The sequence below is a fragment of the Miniopterus natalensis genome, chromosome 21 (assembly GCF_054644295.1).
Source record: "Miniopterus natalensis isolate mMinNat1 chromosome 21, mMinNat1.hap1, whole genome shotgun sequence".
Classification (NCBI taxonomy): domain Eukaryota; kingdom Metazoa; phylum Chordata; class Mammalia; order Chiroptera; family Miniopteridae; genus Miniopterus; species Miniopterus natalensis.
Window position 1 is genome coordinate 7,684,643 of NC_142101.1, and position 17,269 is coordinate 7,701,911.

A 17,269-nucleotide genomic window follows, 5' to 3' on the forward strand; every position below is an offset into this window, starting at 1 on the left:
CATTGATCAGCTGCTTCCTGCAGCACCATACTGGGGATGGAGCCTGCAACCCGGGCATGTGCCCTGACCAGGAATCGAACTGTGATCTCCTAGATCCTGGGTCGATGCTCAACCACTGAGCAACACCGGCCAGGCCCTCCTTTTGGTTTTAATGCAGATTCTTTTCATGATCACCAGCAAGTAAATGTCACCTGAAATATGGCAATGTTCAAGGATACATCATGGGACCAATGATGCACATACAGGGCATGGCCTCGTGAGCTGGAAGACTTTTATAAGCGGAGAACACAGGCCACTTCCCAAGACAGAGCTGCAGGCAGCTCGAGCTTATTTTATCGAATGGATTTAACTCTGAACAAAGCATCATAGAAGTTATTGGGTAAGGTTAAGATTTTCTTCTGCCAAAACTATTATATTTCTATGGTGTTCTATAAAATACCCTTACAGTTTTCTCTCAGAACACACAAAGTAAGCAGAGCAAACTTTATCTCCATTTATAAATAAAACAGGACGAGAGAAGTGACTCTTTTATATGGAACGCTTCAGGAATTGTGTGTCATCCTTGCGCAGGGGCCACACTCATCTTTTCTGTATTGTTCCAGCTTTGGTATTGTACAGCTGAAGCGATCCTTGGGTGTTTGCCCAGTTGGTTGCAAGCACCCTCATGACATCGCTGCACCTCAACTTTCCAGCATTAGGCCTTAGATCTAACTTCCCAGCATGGAAGACACGGCACAGGCCTTTCCAGCCCCCCTCCATCCCTACCACACTTGTACAAGCACGTGCCACATCCCCAATCTCCCGTGTGTAATTATGTCGTAACTCAGGTGAATGTCACGTTCATAGACTATGTGTGCGCTTCAGCCCTGCGACGAGGGTAGACGAGGATGACTTTTCTTCCACAATGTACTTTTCCCTCGTATCTTGATTATTATTTTCCTCATGGCCTCTAACCTGCAGCTTTACGGAGTGCTTGCCCTCTGCGCCGGCTGCACAGCCGTCTTCCTTAGATCCCCTCTCACCATTGTTCTGGGGATCCCTTCACCACTGCGCTGGATCTTGTGTTTCCTGGATCCCATGCTTCCTTTCTTGGTTTACCGGTAGCCTCCGTCTGCTGAAGCAAGTCCTTCGGTGTGTGTCCTTCAGTACTTCTATGAGTGTGTGTGGAAGGTAAATTTTCTGAGACCAATGTCTTTGTTTTAATTGGTCATTTGTCTGAGTTTCCAATTCTAATTTGGAAATGGTTCTGCAGAAATCTGAAGGCACTGCCGCACTGCTTCTAGGCTCCAGTGTGGATGCTGAGCAGTCTGAAGCCTTTGCTGCTGCTGATTCTGTCTCTGTACCCTGCCTTTTCCCTGGGATTATCCTTTGCCCCCAGGGCTCTGTAGTCTTACAGTGTGCTCACAGCTAGTATGCTAAACTGTGAGTTCGTGCCCTACATCAGGGGACATTTTTTAAAATTACATTATTTCTCTCCTTTATTCTCTGCTGTTTGTGGAATACCTGCTGACTGGAGCCTGCTGCTTCTCTCTTAGTCACTGTCTGCCCTTTATTTTGGAGACATCTATTTCCCAGCTCTCCCAGCAGGGGTTTCATGTCTGCTGTTAGGTTTTAATCAAGAGCTCTTTTTTGTTCTCTAAATTTAAAAAAATAAAATAGCCCAGATGGTGTGGCCCAGTGGTTGAGTGTTGACCTATGGAACAGGAGGTCACAGTTCGATTCCCAGTCGGAGCGCATGCTCAGGTTTGGGGCTTGATCCCCAGTGATGGGTGTGCAGGAGGTAGCCAATAAGTGATTCTCCTTATTGCTGTTATCTCTCTCTCTCCCTCTCCTTTCCTCCGAAATCAATAAAAACATTAAAAAAAAATACATAACCTGGTCCATTTAATGGATACAGTATTTAACCTTTCTGTTTTCATTTTTGTCTTTCCTGTTAGTTTTCCTAACATGTCCGCTAATTCTTGCTGTGTGTTAAGGGGAGGTACTTGGGCTTCTAGTTTTTCAATAAATATTGGCAGCTGCCTAAATCTGAATCTCTTTCATAATCTTCCCAACACTGTACAGAAAAGGGAACAGTCACCTTTCACCTGTACCTACAGCACAGCTGAGACACAGAAAAAGTTCTTGTATGAAAGCAGAGAAACATGCATCTGAAACTAGAGCCAGCATCAGGACGCACGTGAAGGTCGAGTCAGGTGGAAACTATGGTGGAGGGATGAGGGCCATGGGGGCCAGCGGTGGCAGTACATGGGGGGGGGAGACAGGGACCCCACCATGAGTGAAGGGAGCTCTGGTAAATCTGACGACAGTGCATCAAGAAGAGGAAGTTTGAAAGTTTGAGGTTGTAGGTAGCCTGTCAGGGAACGGACCATTTCTGGGGGAGGGGAAGGTGTCTCCTGGCGGCCTGATAGTAAAGTGAAAGAGAAATTACAGACTCAGGACAGACTCCAAACCCCTCACCCCTCAAAAAAATGCTGCACTTCACTGTTCCGACAGAAGAGAGCACTCAATTCAGAAGCCACACACCTGTCCCTGCCCACAGAGAACCAGCTGCATTTGCAAGTCAAAGAAAATGATGCTTTTCAAATGTGCAGGAAAAAGAAAACAACATATAAAGGCTGTAAGAAAGCAGTGAGGGTCCATTACACTCAGGAAAACTCTCGCCAACCATGGGCAGAAGAGAGCCAGACCGAGACCTGGTCTGAATTAAATGCCTCACACAGCACTGCAGAGATCAAAACTAACCCTGAAATTAGAAATTAAAAATCTCAACAAAAAATGGACCAAAAGGAACCTCAGGAAGCTTTGAAACAAGAGTTGATTGATATAACTCAGCAAAGAAATGGAAAAAGACAAAATTATCTCAAATTAACATTATAAGGTACCCAAAATAGAACAGATCCAACTGAAAATATAATGAACTATAATAAAAAGTAGGAAAGCAGCCAAGAGTTGAAAGCAGAGTGGACACGCGCGGCGGCACGCTCACGGTGAAACACTACAGCACTGAGGAGCAGCAGCCCAAAAATACAACGGGGGGCGGTTCACAGCGTGGCGGCAACTGGACTTCGCCTTGCGGGCCCCAGAGAGGTGGCTGCTGGGATTCCCGGTGTTAATGCAGCTGCCCCTGCCCGCGGCTCAGGGTTCAGCACCCACCTGGGATCCAGGAGATCGCGGTTCCATTCCCGTCAGGGCACAGGCCCGAGCTGCGGGCTCCATCCCCAGCAGGGGGCGCGCAGGAGGCAGCCAGGTGATGATGTTTCTCTCTCATCGATGTTTCTCTCTCTATCCATCTCCCTTCTTCTCTGAAATCAATAAAAACATTTTTTAAAAAGATTGTAGCTGAACAAGTACTGTGGGTGTGTCTTTTATGAGTTACTGAAAACCATTTACATACATGTGTATACACATATTTATCTAGTGAATTATTTTAAATGAAGTAAGCTAGAGGAAAAAAATCAAGAAAATCATGAGGACGATACAGTACTTAATGAAAAAAGGAACCCACATATAAGTGGGCCTGCGGCGTTCAAACCCGTGTTCAAGGGTCAACTGTACGCGGTTTGTGAGGAATGCTTATAATGTGGGATGGTTTGTGTCCCGAGGGTCACAGCTTGGAAATACACAAACTCGGATTCTTCAGAGAACTGTGGAGAGGGGTGTGTTCCTTAAGGTGTTTTTGCAAAAGCAGGTGACAGTGGATCTAAGAAATGCCCGGCCGTTTCATTTGCTCAACACCAAGAATCTAAGCGGCTCCCCTTGGTTCTGGTAGACCTCGACTGTCGGGGCAAAGGACATTCTGTCTGTCCTGGGACACTTTCAGACTAACTTACTAGACGATGCAGAGCAGTGCCACATACTGCAAGGAAGAGAAGTGTCATGTCAGGAACTGGAAGCGCATGTCTTGCCTCGTCTGGAAGACTTCCTGTTGGGCATTACCATGTGGTTTTTTCGTTTGTTTCTTAAGAGATTTAAAATCGACTTTAAGAGAAAGATGAAGGGGGAGAGAGAGAAACACCCGTCCGCTGCCTCCTGCATGCCCCCTCCTGGGGGTCCTGGTCATTTGCCCTGCCCGGGAATTGAACCAGCAGCCCTGCGGTGTACTGGATGATGCTCTAACCGGCTGAGCCACACCGGCCGGGGTGGGAAGTTTTGCTAATGTGGGTACTGGTTTCTTTCTTGCATAAGACTCTTAGGTTTTGTTCAGAGGGAAAGGTGAAATGCAAACAAGTTTAGGGAGACGGTGCCCTGTGGACGAGCCCGTGTTTGCACACTCCTGGCGTGCTGTGTCCCTCTCACAGGACCTGAGGTCATGGGCTGTCCTCTCTATGAATCGGAACTGGCAATTACTGTCGCAGTTGCTGGCATGTTCCTCTCTGGTCCTTTGGATTTATTTTGCCCTGGGGTGTATCAGAGAAATTTAACTTACCAAGAGCGCCCCCTGGTGTTCAGCAAACGGGAGGGTAGATCCTGTGCTGGGTTTACCACCAGTGCTGAGCAACGCAAACGGTGGCAGGTTCCCGTGTCACAACATACGTCGTCGTAAACTTTAGTAATGACATGGTTCCAGGGCCCCTTAAGAAAGCGCTTTACTTTTTATTTCCTGTGATGATGAAGTATGTCATCCTATAACTTCTAATATTCTAGCGGAATGCAAGGAAAAATAAAAGCCAGCCAGAGCCGACCGCCACGTCGATCCCTCTGTGAACCTCAGCTCCCTAGGCAACTTCATCTGGAATAACGGGACACCTGGCTTCATTTCTAGTCCGCAAGCACAGCGACAACCTCACAGGGCAACAATGGAGGCACAGAACAGCAAACCATTGCCTCTCACGAAAGATGAACCAGCGACGAGTTTAGCTGTTCTGCCAGCGGCCCGATGAGATACCGAGTGTGCGTCAGGGTCACAGCTGGCACCGGGTTTGCCAGCATACAGCAGCTGTTTCACTTTGACATTCTAATTTTCTTAAAAATCCTGTCTTGCTTTGCGAAAAAATACAGTCTCAGAGTTTGGAACAGTGGAACAGTAAGAAGTTTTTTGTCATCAAGACAAAACACTAAATTTAGTGTTAGTTTTGCTAGATAACGTATAACCTTGACTTTAAAAGTTCGAAATAAAGTCTACTTCCCTGTCTACCCCAAATGACAGGCGACAGCATTTGAAGGTGGACCCAGAATCACCAGCTGTTAAAGGGTAGGAAGTCTGCTTTAAAATGGAAGAACCTAAGTCAACAGAATAAAATATTTTGTTGACATAATAACCAACTCAGATTTGAGTAAGGGAATCCTTAGTGAGCAAGTTTTCTCAACAGATTTTAGCAGATTAAAGTGAAGGCTTAATTACAATTTTAACTTCAATTTTCCCTTCAGCTCACGTTTCCACTATCCCTTAAAACTGACCAACGTCATTTCCCACCTAAGTATTTCTCCAGCCCACCCTCTCCCCAGCCCTGCCACCGCCTTTCTTCCTGTCTGTGTTGCCCCCGAGAATCCATCCAGCTCCTCAGACGACTGGTTTACACACCTGTCCCGTCCCCAGTGGGCCACCCCCACCTGAACCAACAGGTGTGTTACCAGGGGCCACAAACTGGACATAAGATAGGGTCTGTGCCCTCAAAATTCTACTCAGCCAGGTAGATCTGTCCTGTCTGCCACTTGACCCCTCACAATTTATCCTGCTCCTCTGGAACAGCTCAGCTGGAACAGAGTGGGCGGGCCTATCTCCTTGCATGTTCTGTGTTCCTTCTCTTTGCAAGGCCCTTTCTTTCTTACCAGGCCAACGTGACTCGCCCTGGAGCAGCTCGGATGTCACCTTCTCCAAGGAACATCCCCTGAAGCCTTATGCCATCCTGGCATCCTTAAGTTGCCACAGCACCTAGCAGAAACCTGTGATGGCATTTTATACTGAAATCAATCTGCTTTTGTCTCCCTCCCCACATAGACTGCAAAGCTACTTGAGGACATGGACTGTCGTATTTACTTCGTAGCCCCAGAACCTTGTCAATTTTGGCTCAAAAATGTGTAACTGTACATAATTTGTTACACTGAATTAGAGAAAATGATCCTTTATCAAAGTGTAACTGCATATATTCAACATAATACACACATTTTAAGTCATCTATATTTATTAAATACTATTTTTCAACTTCACACTTAAATATCAAAACTTGTGAACTCTCAACCAGATGGGCTAAAATGACGAGGACTGATAATAGTGTTAACAGCTGGACAATTGAAACTCACACTGCTGGTAGGAGCAGAAGCGGGCAATATTGACTAAGGCCAACCAGAAATACACCGTGCCGGCATCCAATCCTGGGCACATGCCCAAGGAAAATGGTGAGGATGTTCTCGGCAGCACTATTTACAATGGCCAGCTCCGACTGGAAATGATTCAACGTCCATTAAAGGGGGGATGTATAAACTGACATTCACACACACACTACAGAGCAATGAAAGAAAAAGAATGAATTTACGCTACGCATGGCAACAAGTACTATCTTATGAAGTTCAAAAACAAGCTAACCTGCGGCGACCACCTCTGGGTTGCGGGTATTAGCTGGGCAGAGGCGCCCGGGAGGACACCTGTGGTGACTGACACGTCCGCCCAGCTTCGCACCAAGATTTCTGCACCTGCTGTGCGTACCAGCCACGCCGCACCAAAGACAGGAAAATTGTGAAGTGCAGTCTTGGGAATATGCTAGCATGCTGGAGGCACAGCCACGAAACAAAAGTAAACTGATAAAGTGTGTCCCTTCACTATAACATGAAAAAGGATTTTTAATAAGTTTTCGGTGAACAAACGGTATTCCCTTTATTATAATGGTTTCAACTTTGGCTCAAAGGGTCATAATACCGTTTTTAGATAATGTTCCACTGTTACATAAACTAGGCAACTATGCTATGTTATATGTATTAGTTACTTAGCACCAAGTTTTAGCCACTCATTTTGCTAAATTTTGAGGAAACTAAACTCTGGCATACAAAATTATAGTGGCTATTTGTTACCAGTAATACTCCAAAAGAAATGTTTTACTGTATCTACTTTAACCTAAAATCTGCTGCCACCAAAGTCAAGTAAAATCCTTTAAAATATATAAAATGCATTTTCTGTTAAGATTTAGAAGATTTAAAAAAATTTTTAAATACCTTGAGTACCGTAACACAACAAACATACTTCGTACTCCAGGTTGTTTTTGGTCACTATGACTGACACTATAACTATTAATAGTACTGGGGATGAGTTTAAATATTAATAAATACTCAATTTAACCAAATATTGAACTCACTAAGTATTCTGAAAGTATGCAACTAAAAAGATTAACAGATTAAGAGCAAGAAAGAACAGTACCTGAAAATTATGCATGAAAACATGCAAAACAAACTGGGCTACAGTATACATAAGGCAAGAGTGAATAGAAATATAGCACCTTTAGGCAAATACTTTAAATTCCAGTGTCATATGCATATAGAAAATAGAACATCTGTACTGGCTGCATGGACTAGACTCTAACCTACAGGTCTTAGTATTAACTAGAACTTCCTGAGTGACTGTTCCTCTGCTGGTGAGGTAACACTGGTGGTATGTGAGACTTTTTTTTTTCAAAGATTTTTTCTTCTTTTGACTTTGAGGCTGTCACCTTCAAGGCACAAATCTAAGTGCTCGTTAATCTGAGACTCCAAAACCCCCTTCTGGCAAACAGGACAACTGACCAATTTGCTCTGGCTGGCTGAACTGCTGGAGCTCGGCATCGCAGCCGCAGGACATGAACTGCACTTTGGATCACCGCCGCCACCTTGCATTTTCTCTTTCTTGAGGAAGAAATTGTCAAAAACAGCCTTGTCTTCCTGCCTATGGCGTTTACTTGGGAGTTCGTGCTCAGGCCCACTCGCGAGCGCGGAGGCAGGGGCGGATGCCGGGTCGGCTGCCTTTAAAGAGTTTCTCAGGGCGCTCTTAGAGGACGAAGTCCTTCTCTGGGAGCCAGCAGAGGCGGAGCTCTTGCCGGCGTCACCACCGGCCGTGCTTTTCGTCGGAGATCCACTCACACTTCTGAAAGCCTTCTGACTGGCAGCTGATGCTCTAGGAAAGTAGTTGCTTAAAACATTTTGGTGACTAGTGTTCAGAGCTGGGGAGACTAGAGGTTTTTTCCTCGAACCGTTCTGTTCACGTTTCACCTCAGTTTTAGAATTTGCTCTTCCAGCATTTGTTGAATGGTCTTGACTTAAAAGATCTTGGGTTTTACTAACAGCACGTGAAGTGGTAAAGTTCCCAGGTGAAGGCGAACTGTTTTTTTCCCCTAGAACATGTCCTTTCCCACTAAATGGGACAATTCGGTTAAGTTTATCTGCAAAAGAGGCAAATAAGATTTTTCCTTGACTCAAAATTAATATAGTAACATATATTAGGCCAAAGGATAGTTTTTCAAAATGAAGAAATATTTCCTTCTAACTTAGATCCACATAATTACCTATTAATGAGAGAGAGATAATCTAGCAGTCAGCTCGCACTTCGAGAACCTAAAGCACAAAAAGCCTGCTCTCCTACTGAGATGTGGCTTTTATCACGCACAGACCTACAGCGCCATGACCTCACCTTGGAAGCTGCTTAGAGCCCTTTAAGTTCAGTTCCAGAAGGGAGAACTCTGCCATAGCAGTCTCCTCACGACAATGAGGACATCACCTCTCCACACGAATTCTTCTGTAGCTTCCCAACTTAACATTTCAGACTTGGGGAAATTCAGCTCATGTTCCTGGGTCCTATCACATCAAATCAACAACTTCCCAAGGGAGGAAGCATTAACTTTAGTGACCTGGTTACCTCTTCGAAAGGCAGAGACTCTGAACTTCATAGGAAGGGCACAAATCCTGAGGAGAAGTACTTGCATACATGGCACATGCTTTCCCCGGTCCCCCAACAGAAGGACAGACATCCACAGAAGTCACCTGGATGGAACCCAGCTGATAGGAAGGGGTGTAGTGACCACTTACATTCCGGGCATTGTTATTTGAATTACTGTTTTTGTTTTGACAATCTTTTTACCTTCTGTTTCCTAATGACTCACTGAGTGGAGATAGGGGAAGGGACTTTACCCTCAAACATTAGCACTGGAAACCACTTTTACTTCCATCTACATAGAGCAAAGTATATTTTTCTACCATCATTTCATGGACTATAGGATTTTTTTCAGTCCACACTTGAAAACTTCTAGAAACAACCCTTAAGCTTCTCTTAATACCAGCTCTCTAAAGGACAGGACTGCCTTTCCACTGTAGCTAGGTTGTGGAAAAGCTGGAAGAGATACATCAAGTTACCTTTATTCTCTGCTGCGGCTACTTTAGTCTTCCCTTTGCCTTTTTTTGAGTAGTTCTCTGGTTCCTTGATCTTTATGTACGTTCCTCCACAGGTGTTCTGGTGCTCAGCCCACCAATAGTCATTAGCAGAGGGGGCCCTGTTGGTTGCACGCTTAACGTAGCCGTAAAAGGGTTTTCTGAACTGACAGGGCCCATTGCAGCGCCACCAATGTCGCCGGTACTCATCCACCTCATCGTGGAAGGTATGGTATATCTGGTTGAAAGAAAGGTTTTAGCATTGAGTAGGCAAGTTAACAATTTTAAGAGAATATAGAAGGAGCTTTTTTTTAAAGCTTTCCAGTTTCCCAGAGCTTTCTCAAGTTTTATTTTGGGAAAGACAGCAACTATATTTAGCTCTGTTCAAAAGTTCATTTTAATGGGAAAGAGCAGCAGTTAATTCAATACTTCATAAACTCTGTAAAGATAGAAAATCTGGAGAAGACAAAAAACCTTGTAGAAAACCACAAAGCCTCTATACATGCTACAGGTTTAAAATGATCAAAAAATAGGATAAAGATTTTATGTAATGCCATAAGAACTGTTCCCACTGCTTTATTGAAACTTTCCCCTACAAGTATTAACAGCAAAGGGTTCTGAAGGAGTGTTTCCTTCCACGCTGCACCCTAAAAGCATCTTGCCCGATGCAGCCCCTGCTAAAGCCCGCTCTCCGCATCCGCACAGCTCTTTGCTCAGGTCTTTGTGATGAGCCTATGGGGTATCATTTTATGTTAACAAGTGAAACATTCTCCAGAATTTGAATGTTTTCATTCTTTGAATGTTCTTTGTATCCCTAGTAGCTAATATAAGCTTGGCACAGTGAGGGCGCTCAGTATTTGCTGACTGCAGAGCTTCATTCAATGTGTCAAGTTCTCTGTAAATGTGCTTTTTACTCCTTAAATGGAATCATTTTGTTTCACTCCCTAGATGAAATCTATTTAGAACCTACACAAAAGACAGATAAGAGTTTTGACTGGAAGGAAGGTTAGCCCTCCTTGGTGGCAATGAGGATGGCAGGGCACGACTTAAAAACTGATTCTCCTAAATGACCACGAGTCCCTCTTCTGTCTTCTCAGTGAACATTACTCTTTGTATAAGATAAGGAGCGTCTGTCTATGAGGTGTTTTGTGGGGTTTTTTTACCAAAGACATTTAACTTTTTAATAAATTTGCTTTGTGGGAAAGACTGCTAAGCCTTCTATAACTCTACAGATAAACAGTTTTATACCCACTCTCCATTATAAGCAAAAAAAATTCTACTACTTGGCAAGCATGCAAACAATGCACATATTAGGTGCAGAAGAAACTGGAGAACAAAGGTTTGGGGGCAGAGGTATGTTAAGACTCTGCCTTCCCTCACGTTGAGAACTCTGCTTACTAATTCAATGGCCAAAAAATCTGGGAATTGGATCTCTTTTGCTTCCAACTCCTATAACTCCCACAGCCTGGGGATATGACTTTTTAACAATGTAGTCGCTAAAACAAAATTGTTCCACAGTGTGAAACTGGATGCCCTGTGGAGTTTGTTATAACAGGATGTAACCTGAAAAAGCAGCGGTGTCCACTCGATCAAACCTCTCCTACATGAAACACACAGGCATCCAAGATAAAAGACTCTCCTCTTCCTGCTGAGCAATAGTATACCAGGACTTGGCTTCAAGTGCAAATTCTAATGAAGCAACTAGACGCCTTTTATACTGGCAATCCCACAATGCTTTCGCTAATCTGGATTTTACGTGATTGCTTTGTAATGCAAGCCACTTTCTTACTTTCTTGATGTTGAAGTAACTATCCACTCTAGAAAGCCAACACTGACAGCTAGGAAGAAATACATCGTCGGTGAGCACTGCCCATTCCCCACCACACTGGCCTCTGTTGCCTGTTAAAGGAAGGAAATACCCCAAATACCACAGAATTCAATCTATGTCAGAATGTTCTATCTGCTTCACCTCAGCTCAATGTCTGTTAAGCCCTTGAAGGGGCACTGGCTGCCTTAAATGTCACATACAGAGGTGGAGGAAGCGGAGCAGGCCGCCTGTGTTCAGAGGGGACAGCAGAGTAAAATTCTGTAGGTTCAGTATCTGCCAAGAGTCAAAGGACAGAGAAGTCACAGCCCAGTGGGAAGAGGAAGAGCATGCTGATAGAAGACAGAAATGGCACGTTAGGGAGGTTTTGAGGAAAGGCACAGAGGTGAAGAGTTCAGTTAGAAACACAAGCCCTAAGCAGGGGAGCTGTGGGAGGGAAGGAAAAAGGAACAGAGGTTATTTGATAAAATGAATGATGACAATAAAACAACTAATATTTACTTAGCGCTCAGACTGTGCTAAAATGCTCTGCATGTACTTTCTCCTCTAATCTTGGGAAGGATCCAGTAACGGGTATTGATCTCATCCCCATTTTACATGTGAGTAAACTGAGGTGTAAAGTAGGCCCCACAGTTTATAACCAGCATCTGAACCCAAGCAGTCTGATCCTCATGCTTTTTGGACTCTAGGCTCTGCCACCTCCCACAATATTATGTCGAAACAGGAATCGCAGACGACTTCTAGGGACTGGAATGGCAGCAGAATACAGGGTGGGCAGGAGGAGGCGGCTACAAGGAAGGAAGTAAGGTAGGAGACAACTGTGACAGCCCAGAGGGACTGCAAGCCTGAGAAAACTATGCATGGAATGCTGCCTTAGGTGTGGTCAGAGGCCTCCCACACAGCGGCTCTGCTGCCATCAGCTTCTCTCGGCCTCTCTCTTGCTGGGCAGAATCTTCCAAGATAGTATTTGTTTCTACCCAGTTCTGTTTTTAACTAAATCCCAGGAATTACCGAATGAATTAACTACTGAAGATCACAAATATGTGGCTTCATATACCGTTATGTTGGCTCCAGTCAGCTGATTGATGCGATGCATATGCTTACAAAACTCGGGACCATGCCCTTCCCGGTCTTTATCATTATTAGTGACAAATAAATAGGCGTGTATCATTTCATGCAAGAGGGTCTGAAACAGAAAACAATCAAATTAATTTATGGTACTTTTGAAATAAAAATGCATTTTCTTTTTCTTAAATTGATTTCAGAGAGAGGAAGGGAAAGGGAGAGAGAGAAACATCAATGATGAAGGATCGAGTCATTGATCAGCTGCCTCCTGCACACCCCCTGCTGGGGATGGAGCGGGAAACCTGGGCATGTGCCTTGACTGGGAACTGAACCGTGACCTCCTGGTTCACAAAGCGACACTGAACCACTGAGCCATGCCGGCTGGGCAAAAATGCATTTTCTTACTCTACCTGGGGTCTTAACCTTCTTTGGCTCACAGGCTCCTTTCAGATGCTGATAAAAGTCATGATGCATATTTCTAGAAAACCTACAAGCACATGTGCACAAAACTGTACACAGAATGTCTGAAGTGCTATAGATCCCACGTTAGGAACTTCCTGTTCCAGGAAAGTCTTTTTATCTATCAATCAAAATCCAGAAGAAAAGATCAATGAATTCACGACATAAAAATTTTAAAATTCTGTATGGAGAAAAAAACACACCATAAGTTAAGTGAACAAACTCAAAAATATATGTGTGACTCATCTCATAGGCTATTAATTCCTAAAATATAAAGAGCTCCTAAAGTCAACAGGAAAATGACCAACAACCCAATTTTAAAGTGGGCCAAGGTTACAGACAGGTCACAGAAAAAGACATATAAATAACCCATACACATGAAAAAACGTTCAACTTCACTTATAAAAACATGCAAATTAATACTACAGCAGTACGCCACTTCTTATTAAGATAGTAAAACTCTTGATAAGTAGAGTTACTTAAAATAATAAAATAAAATAAAAATTAATAAAGTTTGACATCAGTAAAGCTAGGGAAAATAAACATTTCCACATATCACTAGTAGGAGTGCAAAACAGTACAACCTCTATGGAGAATCTGAACATTTAAGAAAATTACAAGTGCATTTATCCTTCTATCTAGCAATACCCAGACGATATGAAAAGTCATATGCCCAAGGTATTTTCATTGTTTACAATGGCAAAAGACTGGAAATAAGAGCCTGGTAGAATAAACTATACCACATCCACATAATGGAATTCTACGCAGCCATCAAAAAAAATGAAAAAGATCTCTATGAAATGATTTGGAGAAATTACTAAGTGTATTGTTTTAATGTAACATTTTTTAAAACAAGCAAATAAAACCTACTGCATTCGACACCAAGGATAGAGACATTAAGGTGCAAAGGTAACCAAAGCATTTAATGTTGCTGTTTCATAACTTGTTCTAAAAATTATGATTACATTTTTTAACATGAAAATAATAAAGGTCTTCAAAAATATACCTTTTTCATAATCCTTCACAATTTTTTTAAAAAGAATTTCCATTAGAAGAACTAGGCTGGCATTAATGAATTTTAGTCTTATAAAATTATGCTGAACAGAAAAATAGAAGAATTAAACATATCTACCATTTTCCACATTTTTGTCAGATTCAAAGCTCTACACAACATAATCCCAAAACATCTCTATTTCCCACCACTGCTCTATCTAGCCAAAGCAACTATTTCTGGTCCTAAATATGCCATAAATTTAATGGCCTCACTTTTGTTCAGTCCCACTGATCCTTTCTCCTTCTTGCCCCTGATTTAATATTGTAACTTTCCTCCAACAGCAAATGCTCGATAACATGACCACACATTTTCCATTCTCTTCTCACCCATTACCTTAAATTTTTTTTTCATGTGTTCGTTTAATTAATGCAGTACATATTCAACAAGCAACTACTGTTCAAATTAGGGCTCCTCGTAAGACTGAATTGGTTAATCATGTTCAAGTTTTTGTTTTATGTTTACTATTTTTTTTCTGCTTATTGAGTTACCAAGAGATGATTATTTCTTTGTGATTCAGCTAATTTATGCTTCATGTAGTTTAAAGCTATATTATTGCTTTTAGGGCCGTTATTTTTTAGGGTTGTTAGGGTATTTTTTACTTTATTATTATAAAATGTCCCCCTTTTTCCCAAATAAAACTTTCCTTTAAATCTTTAGTATGATACTAATATAGGCACAATAGCTTTCTGTTATTAAGTGCTTGGATGATATACTATTTTTATCCTTTTACATTTAACATATGAGTCTTTTTTAAATTTTAACTTTTATTGATTTTAGAGAGGAAGGGAGAGAAAGAAACATGAATTTGTTGTTCCACTTATTTGTGCATTCATTGATTCATTCTTCTATGTGCCATGACCGTGGGATCAAACACACAACCTTCGTGTATCCAGAAAAGCTCTCATCAACTGACCTATCTGGCCAAGGCTAACATATGAGTCTTTAAGTGTGTCTCTTTTAATCTAGTATGTCATTCCATGTCTTTAACTGGAGTGTTTAATCCATTTATATTTAATTACCGATACTGTGTTTATACCTACCTTTCTCTTCCTCTGGCCTTTGTTCCTTCATTCTTTTATTATTTTTATTAATCAAGTATTTCTGTTATACCATTTTACATTTAGTATCTATTTACTTTTTGAAAAATTGTGGTAAAAAAACAGTAACATAAAATTTACCATCTATTTTTAAATGTACAGTTCAGTGGTGTTAATTTCATTCTTTGTTGTGAAACCCATTACCATTTATTATCCTTAAAAACAGCATACGCCATACTTCCAAGCATGTTTTCACATACTTCCCATTCAACCTCCATCACCCTATGTTCTTTTGTGCTTATATTTCAAGTGATATAATTGGGGCAAGACAAGTCATCCTGTGTGCATCTTGGGGGAATTTCAGGCATTTACTAGACTCAAAGGTAATCTAGGAGTTTCTACTGTTCCACTTTGCTAGCAGCAGTGATCATCACCTCTAGGCGTGAAATGTACCCACACACTGGTTTGTTCTGCCAGCTCAGCTAGATGTCCTTGGGCGGGCAGCACCATGGATAGTTGAACAGAAGAGAAATCAAAATTTGTGTCTCAATAGGAAGATCTGGATCCTAAATTTTTCTGTTTCTAAATATGCAACTTAAACCAGTTATTTAACTTCTCTGAACCTTAATTTCCTCATTTATAAAAATGAGGATAGCACCCACTGAAATCTGTAAATTACTGTTATAAATATCAGGTTAGATACTATACCTATAAAAACATAAAGTAATCTTTATTATTTACCCCACAATTAAAGTTTGCAATGAGAGAAAACGGATTTCTGTATTTTACATTGGCAGGTGAATTCACAGCAGTCTAAATCAATAAGACTTTCTAAATTACTGAGCTAAGAATCAGGTTTATGCAAAGAATACCTCCACAAGATCCTTTCTTGGTCTCAACTTTAAAAGGGGTTCACTGAGACGGATGGAACACATTCCCCCCTTCCCTTCGTAGGTGCATATCCCAGCACACCTGAAAGACAACCACCAGGAGACGGTTATTTACCAAATACACACAAAAGGGAAACATGAAAAGCCACCACCTTACACGTCCTTGGGCAGCGCACACCGGGAGAGCTCTCTGGCACATGGCCTTCTGGAAAGGAGCCACCCCTCTGTGGACGCGAGCCTTGCATTCCACCCCCGCAGGGAACTGTGTGAACAGCAGTGGCGGCCCTTCCCCTGGCCAGGCGGCAGCTGCTCACAGGTGACCCTACTCTGCTGCTCCCACGCCCTCCCTACAAGCTACCACCCATCCCTTTGTGGTGCTAACAGCCTGATCTGCACCCCCCCCCCCCAAAGTTATAACAGCCTTAGTTTAGGCAGTATCTTCAACAACCGCATCTTGAACTCATTGATAACTCCATTCACGCTCAGGACTGGATTCGTCCTATCGGGCTCTCTCAAAGTTAGCGTGTAGGACAGGGATCCTTTCAGGGGCGTCTCTGGAGACCCCTGGGGGCCACAGCTACGGGACCGCCAACGGCCAACCCCACCCCCACCCCCAACGCCGAGCTCGCTACTAAGGCGGCGGCGTCCTAACGGCACAGAAGAAAAGGGGCCACACATCCTGGGCCCTAAGGCTCCACCGGAGGACAAATCGGAAACGGGCTCATTTCTTTTCAAGGGCGGTGAGATTCCAAGAAGCACCCTTCCCTCTCAGGACGGCCGTTACGGGCCGAACCGCAGGGGGCGGGCCCCCGGCTCCCGGGAGGCGCCAGAGCGGAAGGGGCGGGGCGGGGAAGGGGACGGACGCCGGGGGCGCCGCCTCGGCCGAGGCCGGGCCCTCCTCAACCGCCCCCGAGGGCGCCGCGGCCGGGGGTGGGGAGAGGGACAACGGCCAGCCCGCCTCCCCCCGGGGGCGCGGGACTCACAGGGTCATTCTCTTGCTCCACTTCACCTCCACGGCCTCCAGCTGGCCCCAGAAGAAACGGTCGTTGAACTGCACAAACAGGGCCTGCAAATCCGGGGTGGGATCCACCAACTCCCAGGAGTCGTCCACCAGTGACAGGGGCTCCTGGGCCCGTTCGCGCGCCGAGATCAAGTTCCACTCCTCCTGAAGCCGCAGTGCCAAAACCAGGTCCTCGTCCATCGTCAGGCTCGCCCCCGGGCGCGACCGCGACTACGCGGCACGGAGGCTCCGGCGGCCGGCTGGAGCTCCGAGGAGATACCGGCTGTTGGTCCGCTCTCGGCTCAGCCCGTGGCTCTCGCGAGAGCTCAGGGCAAACCGGCTCGTGAACGAGACCCGAGCCTGCCCCAAACACCGAAGCCAAGTTCTGAGGCTTAAGAACAAGAACTCAGCATGACAGGTCCTAGGGGGCTCCAAGCCTGGGTCCCCGGAATTCCGGCCGGAGGAAGGTTTCAGGAAGCTGTTACCCACCTTCACGACACACCCACAACCTCAAACATAACGTCACGTTAGGCGCGTGCGCACTACCTACATTTCTATGGGCCTCGCCCCCCACTCACTTCCGCGGTAGCTCCTCCGGCGCAAGCGCTCTAG

General features: G+C 44.1%; 1 protein-coding gene and 1 non-coding gene across 2 annotated transcripts; both read right to left on the bottom strand.

Annotated features, from left to right (window-relative positions):
• Positions 1–526: 526 nt before the first annotated feature.
• On the bottom strand, positions 527–629 carry LOC148090744 (U6 spliceosomal RNA). The gene has a single exon (XR_015716334.1). It is a non-coding gene; the product is annotated as a U6 spliceosomal RNA (small nuclear RNA).
• Positions 630–5,941: 5,312 nt separating this feature from the next.
• Positions 5,942–17,166, bottom strand: SPRTN (SprT-like N-terminal domain). The gene is made up of 5 exons (XM_016196011.2): positions 16,641–17,166; positions 15,640–15,739; positions 12,210–12,338; positions 9,313–9,565; positions 5,942–8,345 (listed from the first exon to the last, which is right to left on the bottom strand). Exons 1-5 carry the CDS (start codon positions 16,856–16,858, stop codon positions 7,603–7,605), a joined length of 1,443 nt encoding a protein of 480 aa, XP_016051497.2. The 5' UTR covers positions 16,859–17,166; the 3' UTR covers positions 5,942–7,602.
• Between the last annotated feature and the right edge of the window lie 103 nt (positions 17,167–17,269).

Coding starts and splice junctions, on each gene's coding strand:
- SPRTN (XM_016196011.2), bottom strand. CDS start 16,858: ATGGACGAGGACCTGGTTTTGGCACTGCGGCTTCAGGAGGAGTGGAAC. Junction 9,566..12,209: donor TGACTGGAGCCAACATAACG/GTATATGAAGCC, acceptor TCTTTCAACCAG/ATATACCATACCTTCCACGA. Junction 8,346..9,312: donor AGCCGCAGCAGAGAATAAAG/GTAACTTGATGT, acceptor CCTCTTTTGCAG/ATAAACTTAACCGAATTGTC.